Source organism: Talpa occidentalis, unplaced genomic scaffold (genome assembly GCF_014898055.3).
Source record: "Talpa occidentalis isolate TD23 unplaced genomic scaffold, MPIMG_talOcc4v2.1 talOcc4.5, whole genome shotgun sequence".
NCBI classification, from domain to species: domain Eukaryota; kingdom Metazoa; phylum Chordata; class Mammalia; order Eulipotyphla; family Talpidae; genus Talpa; species Talpa occidentalis.
In genome coordinates, this window is record NW_023604861.1 from 113543109 (window position 1) to 113556531 (window position 13423).

At 33.4% G+C, this 13423-nt stretch overlaps 1 protein-coding gene across 1 annotated transcript in view; it reads left to right on the top strand.

Moving 5' to 3' along the window:
• The window catches only part of LRPPRC (leucine rich pentatricopeptide repeat containing), a 92237-nt gene that overhangs the window by 57485 nt on the left and 21329 nt on the right, over positions 1-13423 (top strand). Inside the window, exons 26-29 of the mRNA XM_037528146.2 lie at positions 6067-6135; positions 6958-7048; positions 11243-11385; positions 11516-11624. Of these exons, the coding sequence (XP_037384043.1) occupies positions 6067-6135; positions 6958-7048; positions 11243-11385; positions 11516-11624 (412 nt within the window). The remainder of the gene's footprint in view (positions 1-6066; positions 6136-6957; positions 7049-11242; positions 11386-11515; positions 11625-13423) is intronic.

Sequence of the window (13423 nt, forward strand, 5' to 3'; positions counted from 1 at the left end):
CTTGCTGGCGGCCGGGGAATGAACCGGTGCTGCAGAGGCTGTGGGCAGCCTTGCAGCCCAGCGCTCAACCGCTGTAGCACCAGGGGAGGCCCTAAACATTTGGATATTATTTTTTTTTTTTAAGGCATGTTTTATTTATTTATTTATTTGTTTGTTTGTTCGTTTATACATGCACTGGGTACAGTCAGAAGCACGGGAGGGTGAGAGAATTCACCAGAGCCAGAGCAGGGAACAGAGCAGGCAGAAGGACCGAAGTACACTGCTGAGGGGAGCAGCGGGCGGCAGGAGAGGTCTGCACGCCATGTGGGACCCTCCTCCGGTGGCCGGGGAGCAGCCGGGGATCGAACCGGCGCGGCAGAGGCCGTGGGCAGCTTCGCAACCCAGCGCTCAACCGCTGCGCCACCGGGGAAGCCCAACATTTGGATATTAAACACTTACCTAGATGGTGTGCAAAATACCTTCTTCCACTGCATAGGTTGTCCTTTCGTTTTGTTTCCTTTGCTGTATTGAAGGTTTTTAGTTTGATTAGTTCCACTTGTTTATTTTTTGCTTATTTTGCTTGGGCTTTGCTGTCATATCCAAAAATCATTGCCAGTATCAAAGTCAAGGAACTTTTCCCATATGTTTCCATATTATAGGAGTTCTGTGGGTCAGGTCTTAAGCAGACGTTTTTAATCCATTTCAAGTTAATTTTTGTGAATGAAGTAAGAAATAATGGGGTACAGTTATTTTGCATCTGAATATCCAGTTTTCCCAGCAGCATTGATTGAAGAGTCTTATCTTTTCCCCCATTGAGTATTCTTGGTTCCTTTGTCAGATATTAGTTAACTGTATATGTGTGTGTGTGTGTTTATTTCTGGGCTCTTGATTCCTTTGCTTTGATCTGTGTCTGTTTTTATGCCAATGCCATACTCTTGGTTATTGGAGTTTTGAAATCAGGAATTATGATGCCTTCAAAAGTTTGTTCTTCTTTCTCAGGATTTGCTCTGACTGAGGGTCTTTGTGGTTTCTTAAGAATTTTGGAATTGTTTTTCCTATATTTGTGGAAAATACCATTGGAATTTTGATAGGGATTTCTTTGAATCAGTAGGTAGCTTTGGATAATGTGGGCATTTTAAAAAATATTTCATTTTATATAATCTTACATCATTTTTTCATTTTTTATGTGGGCATTTTAACCATATTAATTCATCTGAGCCCTAAACACATGAGACCTTTCCACATATTTGTCTTCCTTGGTTTCTTTCATCCAAGTCTTAAGAGTTAGTGTACAGGTCTTTCTCACCTCCTTGCTTACATTTATTCCTAGGTATTTTATTACTTTTGATGTTACTGGGAATGGAGTTGTTTTCTTTATTTCTTTTTTTTAAGATACTTCATTGTCAATATATAGAAATACAACAATAAGCTTTTATGTATTGATTTTGCATGCTGCAATTTTACTGAATTCCTTGTTTAGTTCTAACAGGATATTTTTCCTTTCTGATTTTTAAATAGTTCTTTCATGCTAGAGTATAGGATTTGTAATAAATATTTTGTAAGGGTAGATAATTCCCAGAGCTTAGAAGACTTTCAATATCAAAATCAATTGTATTTCTGAAGATAGTGAATGCTGAGCAATATTTAAAGGAAATTTATATTAACAGAAGGATATGCTATAGATTAAAGGGGGTTGAGACAGCGAGATTAATAAGGATCTACATTAGGATAGAGGTTGTGGGAATTTTTAAGATACACTACTCTGTCATCTTAAATGATATCAAATTATTAAAGGATAGTATCCTTAGTTAAGCAGACAGTTGGATGAGTTAGTAGAGGCATGAGATAAACAAAGCTCTGATTGATCCAATACAGCATCTCTCATTGTGAACTCTTAAATTTGCAAAGGGAACTCCTGTCGCTTTCCTATCTCCTTCCTTACCTTTCTTTGACAAGTAATTATTGATCACATCTTATAATAATCTAGTTTGAAAGATAGACCTGAAAAAAGGAATCTAAAATGAGAAATTGCTGTAGAAGGAATCTATTTCATACTAGATCTTTCTGAGGAAGTGATGTTTGGGGATGAGAACTAAAGGATGAATTGGAATAAAGAGTGGAGAGCAAAGCATTTCAGATGGAGGCAGCTGTCTGCAAATGCCACCATGCCAGGAAAGTGTTTCCATCCTGTGCTCTTGATCTTCTTCACCTTAGGGCTTTGTCAGTTAATACTAGTAAGAGTGTATCTAGAATGCCTGGTGCAGTATTAAATACATTCTTTGTAACATTGTTTGCTCTGTTGAAGTTACCCTTTTTGTCTCTTCTGGAGCCTCATTTTGTGCAGGTTAATTATTCCTAGTTCCTCCAGTGTGCTTTTGCCATCTTCTGGAATAACATGTGCCACTAGGAAAATACTCATAAGTTGTTTTTACAATGTTAAATGATAATATTAGGTAAATTTATTTTGTAAATAGTATTTGGTGTTACCAGTGATACCAATCCATCTGTCTTTTTCAAAAGATTCAAGTAAAACTTAACTTGTATTATTGTTTAAAATATACCAGATATAAAGACTCACTATTAATCCATTACTTATCTAGTCATTTTTGTGGTTATTTTCCTCCTTTTACTCAGCGCCCATTGCATTTATATATAATTGTAATGAATTGAATCATATAGCTTGTTTTATCCCCTTACATCACTGTTAATGCATTTCCCTGCATGTAACTCTTCTAAACATTATTTTTAATGGCCCAATTATTTCATTTAAGGAAAATTTTTCATTATTTTACGTAATTGTCATAATTCAATGTGCCTATAGGCATATTTGATTTTCAGATTATATTCCTAGGATCATTTCTCAGAAGTGAGACAATTGTCATTACCGTTTTATAAAGATAGCGATTTTCTTATGTCTTTATAGGGATAGCTCTCTTATGGTTCATAGTAGTAGAGATTTGGACTAATGCCTGGGCCTCCTGAGTTTTGCAAGAAATTATTTGCAAGAAATTACTAAAATAAAATGGTATTTCTTTGCAAACAAACAAAAAAGAATTTAGTCAAGTTCGATCCCCAGCCACCAGTGAGGGTCCCACATGGCATGACAGACCTCTCCTGCCCCCCGCTGCTCCCTTCAGCAGTGTATTTCGTCAAGTCTGCCTGTCCTGTTCCCTGCTCTGGCTCTGGTGAATTCTCTCACCCTCCCGCGCTACTGACTGTACCCAGTGCTTGTATAAATAAACAAACAAATAAATAAATAAATCTTTAAAAAGGAAAAAAAAAGCCAAGGTGAATATTTATATACAGAGTGGATTTTTAGAAGTATTTTTTTCTCCTCTGCTGGCTTTCTAAATTTTAAGAAATGTCAGTTCTCAAGCAAATTCATACCCCCCTCTGAAGATTTAGTTTACTTAAAGTCTATAAACACTTGGTTAAGTGGATCATGTTTAGTTTATGATAATTAGACTGTTAGGTTGACTTTCTCAGCCATATATTTCTCCTTGTAGACATGGTCTTTAAATCTATCTTTGTAGATTTTAGAGCAAAGGACAAATGTTGAAAGGTTTAATAAGCACCCTGATAACCCTTTTACTTCCCTGCTATCCTAGCTATAGAGATAAGTAGTTGGGTTCTTGTTCTTCGTCTCCACCCCTTCATGCACTTGATTTTCCTCCTACTATGCTGACTAAAGGTCATGAGACTTGGGCAATTGTTTGCTTGTTTTCTGTTTCTAGAAATAATGGCATAAAAAATAAAAACTGGAAAAACTTGTCTTTAAGTCAAATGTAAGATGATTTTCCTTGATACAGAGTTTGAAGTAGAAGAATCTTTATTTCTTTTTACTTCAAAGGATATAATTACTTGATATCTATTCTTAATGAAAATCATTTTGATTATTTTTTTTTCTTATACAACTGAACCTGGTCTTAAATTACAGCTATCCAAAGTATTTTGAAACACAGTACCCCAAGTTAAAAGAAACAGCAGTTCTGCGGCAAACTCTTACCCTCATTTGATGAATTAGTTTACTTAATATCTCTTACATCTGGTTTGGTTTGTTTTTTTATTACAATAATTATTTTAGTCTTACTGTCCATTAAGTAGAATATATGTCTCAAAAACAGAAAAAGGTAGAGATGAGTTCATTGTTTTAATTAAGTGTTAACTGGTTTTTATGTTATACTTAACATCCCAAATAGAATTGTTCTTGTCTATGTTTTTAATACATTTTCTATTTTTGCTCTCAACTTGCAGTGTTTAAAATTCAGTAAGATATTAAGAGATAAGCCAGAAAAATAACAGATGCCTAGGAGATTTAGTTAATCTGACTTAGATGTTCTTTTGATGATTGAGATTTTTATATGTACAAACAGTTCTCAATTTCACAATGAAGCAGAAATATCTGCTGTTTAATTAGTCAGCTGTCCTTCCGATAACAGGCAGATTAATCAGACACAAAAAGGAGCAGTTTGCCATAAAAGTTGTGCTATTTTGATCATTCACCTTTGAATCAGCAATAATATTGAAAGTTCTAAATGACTGTAACCATTGCATTTTGCCATATTCTAAAGAGTATTATTTAGTATTTTTTTCAAGGACTGTTTGTATACATTGGTGTTCATTTCATTTTCAAAATAATGTATGTAAAACAATACAGATAATAAGAGAAAATCTTTGAGCAGAAATTTTGTGCAAACATTAGTGATATTTAGAATATATTTCAACATCTATTCAACATTTTTCTTGTATCCCAAAATGGGAACACTTGTGCAGTTAAAATGTAAGCACTTATACAACTTCTGTGTTCTACTTTTTCCATCATTCTTTTGTTGTTGTTGCTTTTGTGGACAAGCTTTCCTTTTGGAATTTTATAAACCACTTTCAAAAAAACAAAACGCATAACATCGACTTAAGTTCTAGCAGATTGTCTCACATCTTTAAATAAATAATTTTCATAGTGAATTTCATTTCTTTGATATACAATATTTTAAAAAAATTTAGCACTGTGTTGTTTCTTTTATTTTATATATTTTTTACATCATTTTTCATTTTTGCACAATGTATGCATTTTCATCTTGGTCCATCATTCTTTAAATGCACTGAGATGTTTCTGCTTCAGTTCTTAACACTGTACAGTGTTATTTTAAGAAATAACATAAGGAGAACTTAAAAATAAGAGATCAAATTTGAGGAGTTACCTGGTTTAATCAACAGAGCTGAATTGAGAAAGGAGTAAAGGTAACTAAATCTTTAGACTGGAGGAGCCACGGTTAATGAGTATATAGCTTTCTAAGCATAATGCTGTGCCTGAAATGTAGTGTTTAATGGTGAAGCCTCCTTACTGATGATGAAACTACTGTATAGTGACAAATCTTGGAATTATATGTGAACTGGTTTATCTTTATTCCAGTATCCAGAAAGTATAATGCCTTCAAAGCCAGAGTTAGTGATTAAACTGTACCATTTTCTAATGGAGGATATAATATATATATCTCAATTTCTGAAATAACTAAAACTATGAACTAATTTTAATTACTTAGCTTGCGTTAAGTACTTGTTTCTTTAAACATTTAGTTTTAGATACTAAGCGAGCATTTGTGGTATAATACTTTTGTTATTAAATTTTACAAAGCCTATTTCTTTTAAAACCATTGATTTATTGTAACTGTTAGTAATCCTATGTAACGTATTAATAATTTTTCCTTCCTGAATCTGTTGAGAGGGTGCCAATATTTAATTTGACATATTTGGCGTTGATTTAGTAATAGTTTCAAAAATTCTTCTTGAACTAAAGGAAAGCTTTACCATTTTAATTAAAGATTTATGGAATGAACATTGACCTGCAAGCAACATTTTGAAATAATCTGAATCTTCTAGACACAGGTTAAATATAGCTTGTGTTTTATGTTCTGTTCTAATCTTAATTAAAGGTCTTTGATAACTGTGGGGTTAAGCTATGTCTCTTTTAGTTTATATGTTTGGGAAGGAGGCAGCAAATTCATTAGAAGGAAAACTATCTTTACGGTGGGGAGTAAAATTAATATTTGGCTGAAGCCTTACTTTGTATGTTGTGTGATTATTTTACAGACTCCAGGTATTAGAGCTCGACCTACAAGACTTCAGTGGTTTTGTGATCGATGTATTTCAAATAATCAGGTTTGTGTTTTATATCTGGTCTCAAACATCTAAAAATGAGTAGGAAGTTTATCATATGAGTACTTGGGGATTTGGGAGGTAAATTTTTATTAATGGAAGTTGAGTTGTCTTGGTTATTTTTTCATGTAAGAAATAGTTTATTTCTGGTTCCTGAGATAAAGTACAAATTCTGATTTGGATCCTGAGCATTTTAACTTGCTTTTTTGTACTTGATTTGAGCAGGCTAACCTTGTTTCCTTACCCGTTTAAACTTGCTTTAATCCTTAAAGATCAGAGGGTTGCCCAATGGAAACCCAGTAGAATTTCTACTTTGTCTTTCCACCAGTGCAGAATGTCTGTTCATATGACGACAATTAAAAGCTCTAGGGGAGGAGGAGTATAACATTTGGGTGGAGGAGTATTTTTAAATTAATAAAGGATATACTCACTGTATTCTTCCCGTCCTGTCCTGCACTCCAATACCTTAGAAAGTCTCCAAATGTACCCTCATCAAGTTTCCTTCAAATAGATAGTCATTCACATGTTCTTTTCCCCAAAGAGTTCTTCAGTTCTTTAATTTAAAAACTAATTTTTTTAATTGTGTTCAACTAAAATACATATAACAAAATGTTTCATTTTAACCATTTTTTACAATTTTACAGCCAATATATATTGCATTGTCATTAAGTACATTCACGTTTCTGTGCCCAGCTTTTAATTTCTGAAGTGAAATTAATCTGTCCTTTGGGTAAAGCTATTTTGAAGGATTATTCAACAAAAATTTGTCAACTATAAAATAGATCCTTTACACAATCCATATCATCTGTCAATCTTATTTTTCAGGTTGAAACTCTAGAAAAATTAGTGGAACTGACACAAAAGCTGTTTGAATGTGATAGAGACCAGCTGTACTATAGTCTACTAAAACTATATAGTAAGTAATATGACTATTCCACATATTTTTATTTTGAGACATTTTTTCTGTTGAAGGCAGTGGCAGGAAATGAAGCTCCATGTATGTCAGTTGTAGAGTCTATAATAGTGACCAAGGCCAGGTTGAACTTTCATCACAAAAAATTGTATTTGCTAGATAATACACAATCTTCATAATTTTGGATATTGTTACTGTAATAATGAGAAGGTAAGAAAAATCTTCAGAGCCACAAAATTTGGTAGGACTCTTTCAAGGAGAAACTGTTTTTCTTATTTAAGTCCTCTGGTAGGTTTATTAGTCACTTCTATAAATAAGTAATCATCAACTCATTCATCTGTATAGATCTTTTTCCAGGGGAAAAAAATGCATATTTATATACAATCTCATTTATAAATATTTAAAAGAAATAAGTTCTTTTAAAGTATGGTCTATGATAATAGTTTGACTCGACATATAACATTTTCCTGCATTTTATCACCTACAGGTAATTGATTGGTATACTAGAACTTTCTAAATCCATCTCCAATTACTAGATACGTGAATAGATTTTCATTTTTCCATATTATACAACTCTGCATTATTCATCTTTGTACCTTAATCTTTGTCCACAACCTTAATTGTTTCTTTAGGCTGATTTTGTATTTGTAAAAAGGGTGAAAAAAAATTGATTTTTCTGAAACCATTGATCTTTATTATCAAACAGTGCTCTGATATTTTTTTTTTTATTTTTTTTTTTTTAAAGAAACTCTTATTTTTTTTTTTAAAGATTTTTTATTTATTTATACAAGCACTGGGTACAGTCAGAAGCGCGGGAGGGTGAGAGAATTCACCAGAGCCAGAGCGGGGAGCAGAGCAGGCAGAAGGGCCGAAGTACACTGCTGAGGGGAGCAGCGGGCGGCAGGAGAGGTCTGCGCGCCATGTGGGACCCTCCTCCGGTGACCGGGGAGCAGCCGGGGATCGAACCGGTGCTGCAGAGGCTGCAGGCAGCTTCGCAACCAAGCGCTCAACCGCTGCGCCACCAGGGAGGCCCAGTGCTCTGATATTTTTATACCAATTTATGCCTTTGGGAACATTGCAGTTTCTTTTAGGGTATTTGAGTAGTAACAAAGTTGATTCATTTGTTTTTTATTATCACTGGTAGTTTTATCTTACATCTAGATGACATAAATAAAATAAGATTTCGCTGCAGAATTTACAATTTAGTTGTTGGTTGCATGGAACTACAGTCTTCACAGTATAATTCTTAATACTTTAACTTAAATAATGATCAAATCCTGGCACATAATGCAAATATCTCTATTAAATATATAGAATTAAAAGACTTCTTTTGGACACTTTAATCTCTATTTGAGTGCTAATTCTTTCTCTTCCACTTTTTTTTCCTTTCTTTTGATGAAGTATTTCATGCAAATTTTTTTCACAATTTTTAAAAATCATATATATATATATATATATATATATATATATACACACACACAGATGCAAGTCTTGACATTTAAAGTAGTCTTCATATAATACCAGAGAAGAGGAGAGGTAGCCAGTCTCACACACTTAATTTCTCCTATTCACATGAACTTTTGCGGTTCTATTTTTCAAAGAAAGAAAACCTTAAAATTTCTTTTAAGGATGAGGAGCTCTGAATCATGAGAATGAGAATGAAAGTCAGGAGAATCAGGAGAAAGTCAAGAGAATGTTTTGTACCTTTGTGAGACCTGAAACACCATTATGGATTTTGGTACACTGATTAGTTTGATTGCCTTGAATTTTTTTGTGATTCGGTTACATTTCCAAGAAAATTTCTCCCTTCAAAAAAACTATATATAGGGCCCTAATTATAGGGCTGTCCATAGCCACTGCAGCATGGGTTCAATCCCCAGCCAGGGAGCTGCCCACACGGCTCAGCAGACATCTCCTGACTTGCCCGCTGCTACTCTCAGCAGTGTACTTCGGTCAATCTGCCTGTTCTGTTCCCCACTCTATCTCTGGTGAATCCTCTCTCCCCCCCACACCTCTGGCCTGTACCCCAGTTCTTATATACATAAATAAATCTTTTTAAAAAAAAAAAGCTGTATATAAAGTCATGCTATATACATTAATTATCTGTATTTTTGAAATATTTTCTTTTTATAACATGCCAGTCCATTTTATCAGATGTATCTCTATAATATCTTGTCCTCCCAGTATGGAACTTTCATATGTGCCTCTTTTTAAGAAGAAATTATCTTCCCAGTATTCTTTTCAGTCTAAAGGCACAGATTTATAAATCATCCACCAACCTTCTCTTTAATATTTGGAATAGTCATGTTCACTTAAAAATTAATCTCTTTAAAAAGCACCTTAACATTGCTCTTCCCATCTCCTGGAAACCTTCCTTAACTGTGTTTCCACACACCAAGGTACCCCTTTGGCAGTGAACACAGTGCTCCAGCCCCTTCTACAAAATTAAAGATTCTTGGACTTGTGTTTTTGTTTTTAACTTACTTAATTTAATTAAATATGTTATTTAATTAAAGACATTATTTAATTAAATTAGTTTTTCACATTGACACACTTGAAGAGTTACTCTTGAGTTCTGCATTACATGGGAATATTTTAATGAAGGAAAAGTAATGAGAGTTTTATTTGAAATTTGATTGTAAATTGAGGGGTTTTACATTGCTTAGACTAATTTTTATCCAAATATGTATAAAAGCAGTCTATATTTTAGGTTAATTTCTACTTTGGGAGCCTCCATTTACTATATTCTGTGTGTAAGTTGAGGCTTTCTGCATGTCTCCAGAAATTTTCCTGCTCGTTATTTACCATTTTCTTTCTTGCAGGTTTCTGATAGCGTGTGAATGTGTTTTGTTTTGTTCTTTGAATATTCTACTACTAAGGAGTCATTAGTTATGAAAAAACTTAGCTTTTCAATTTTGAGGGGAAAATTTGGTTCATTTTAGTATTTGGTTTTTTTGCAAAACATGTTTTGTGTTTTCTGAAACACGCTCTGAAACCAAAACCCCCTCCCTGGACCTGATGATACATAAGATATTCTGTATTCATATTTATAAATTTTTACACAAACAGCTCATTTAAAGTAATATTTCTTTTGTGCCTAATAGTTGTATTGAACTTAATCTCTGTCATATGACTGTCCTATTATGCCCTGCTTTTTCACCAGCAGAAGTTTATTAAATCAAATAACTTGACTTTTTTCTCTTTTTAAAAGCCACTTAAGTCTTGATTTTTTTTTTTTTAAGATTTATTTATTTATGCATACAAGAGCTGGGGTTCAGGCCAGAGGCGTGGGGTGTGAGAGGATTCAACAGAGACGGAGTGAGGAACAGAACAGGCAGATTGACAGAAGTACACTGCTGAGGGGAGCAGTGGGCGAGTCAGGAGAGGAGTGCTGTGCCATGTGGGTTGCTCCCTGGCTGGCCAGGGGATTGAACTTGTGCTGCAGAGGCTGCAGACAGCTTCATAGATTGTGTCTTAACCCCTTGTGCCACTGGGAGGCCCCTTAAGTCTTGATTCTTTAAGATTTTGCTATTTATGAAGAGTAGATTGCCACCTAGAAGAAACTAGATTTTTCGATCTGAGGGGATTACTACCTATTTCCTTCCAATAAACTTCCTGTCATCCTGTAATACTAAGTCTGATAGCATTATACGATGAGATAAGAAATCTATTACACAGTTTCATAGAAATTCTTCACGTCAGCAGAAAAGACCAAATTCTCCTTACTCAACTGAAAAGTGTTGATTTGTCACTTTTGAAGAAAATCATACATTTGACTTTTAGTCATTTTAGACCTTCAGTTGTGTACTATGCTAAATATATGTATCCCTCAGCTTCCCAAAGACTAAAGGACATAGTTGAATTGTTATGTTTTTCTAGTTTGGATTTCCGTAATGAATGGTTTTTTTCTTAGTTACTTTAAATATACAGACAAGCTTTTTATCAACATAATTTTCAACATGTTTAATAAAATGGTGGGGGGTTGATAGATATTTCTATGGTTTAAAATTTTTAAAGTACAAAAAGGTATACAGAAAGAAGTCTTCTCAACTTTGGTCCACAGTCATCCTGTTCTTGTCTTTGGAGGCAATATTTGGAATAAATGCTTTTTTTTCAATGTCAAATAAAAAGTTCTTACTATGTTCATACAGTCTGATTTGCTTGTTGTTTAATGTGTTCTTCACTCAAATTTTACAGAAATAAATGGTGACTGGCAAAAAGCTGATGCTGTCTGGAATAAAATGCAAGAAGAAAATATTATTCCTCATACGAAGACATTAAGATTATTAGCAGAAATCCTTAGAAACAGTAATCAGGAAGTTCCTTTTGATGTACCAGAGGTAATTTGTTTTTAACTTGCAAGCATAAAGGATTTGTTGTCAATGTAACTTTCCTTCAGAGATTAGCACAGTTTTACTGAAAAGATGATTATTTACCAGTTTTGTGTAACTGAATAATTCTGTTTTTAAGTTGTGGTATGAAGATGAAAAGAAGCCCCTGAATTCTTCATCATCCGTACCCGTAGAAGCCATTTTTCAGAAAGACCTATTAAAAGCCTGCCAACAGAAGAAGAGCAAAGGTAGACATGTACCCTGGGGTCTTCTTTCATGGAATCGAGGAAATTAGAAGTGTTCTTGTTAGGAGTTGGAGCTTAGATTGTACAAATTATTTTATTGATTAAATTTACAAGGACTGGAGCAATTGTGATCGTTTAAATATTGACTGAGTAGTAGGAAAGATTAAGGAATGGCCCTTATTTTATAGATATGATAATGCTGTTATGATTTATTCGAAAATGTCCTTAAATTTCGAAGTCTATAATAAAGTATTGAATGATGAGAAAAAAAATTAGATTTCTGTATTTTAATATACTTACAGGTTTACATTAACAAATTTGCATTGAAAATAGCATGATCATGACTATTCATTGACAAATATTTATTACATGTTTTGCTTTTATTTGAAAGGAATAAAGTTATTAGGTCATTGGCCATTATACTAGTATGTGTTAAAGTGATCAGACAATATCTTGAGGTTGGAGGGAGGACATGAGCTCTGTTTCTTTCTCTTACTTTCCTTTCTGAGGGTGAATTACCGGAGAATACACCAACCTCTGTTGTGATTGCCCTCTGACACCAATTTGCCTGTTGCATTCTAGATCTTTTCATTCAGATTTTCTTGTACTCTCCCCAAATCATGTATTACTATTGTTTGTTGTATTTTTGTTGATTTTTCTCCAAATAATGCTGTCATTTTCCTTTATTTTGGGGGGGTGGATTTTCAGGTTATATTTTGTGATAATTTAACAGTTAAGGAAAGAAGTACAGCGATTTTTTTTTTTTTTTTTTCATTTTTCACTTTGGCAGTTTTGAGCTCTGCTCAGTAGAAAGAGATCAATTTAGAAATTTATAGACCCTCTTAACTTCTTGACTTAATTAGAAATCTTATAACACGGACAGAGTGAGGAAGAATAAGCTAAATTCATATGCTTTCTCAGTCTTGCAGAATAACTTTATTCTTTTTGAGGCCCTTTCTTTTGCTTCATATTCAGTCTGCACATCCTTGAAGCTTTATCTGTAAGCTAACTATAAAATTACTAACCAACATAAATACTACTGAAATAGTCTGATAGAATTTTGGCTTGACTAAAATGAATATAATATATAGTTTCTGTTTAAAGATTCAAAAACTTCATAGTTGTCTTCCTTAAAAATGTGTTCTTTTTAAGAAAAAACATTTAACCAGTTAACTAACAAAATAAAATGCAATGTTTATCATAAATGTAGAGATATACCCCTATTCTAGTTTTAATATACGGTTTATATTTGTTTATATTTGTCTGGTTGGTTTCATCCTATCCTTGAGAGGTTTTAGTTTTGTGTATATATGAGAGTTCAAATGTTTAGAAAAATATGAACACTTTGAAATATGATGTGTACGTTAGCACTTTATTAGATTTCTGATAGTTCAGCACAAATAAAGGAGTAATGTCACTTTGATACTAAAAACAAACTGTAGTGAATGAGTTTGGTGTATTTGGGAGTTTAAAAAATAATAATAATAATGGAGAATAATAAACAGGCACACCAACTTCATGTGAAACAGTAATTTTAGCAAATAGCCAAGTAAGATTGTGAGATTATTTTGTTAATGTTAAAAATTCCAATTTTACTTATTGTATATTTTTATTCAGGAAGTTAATGAGTTATTAAAGCAGCTGTTAATTTAATGACAAACAGGGATTAGTCTATGGAGGATTTAAAATTTGATTAACTTGAGCCTCAAAGTTACTTTATTGACCCACATCATTCTCCTCAGTTAAGATGCAAGTATTAATGTCATATATTTTCTTATTTTCTCCAAATTTAGCTTGAAATG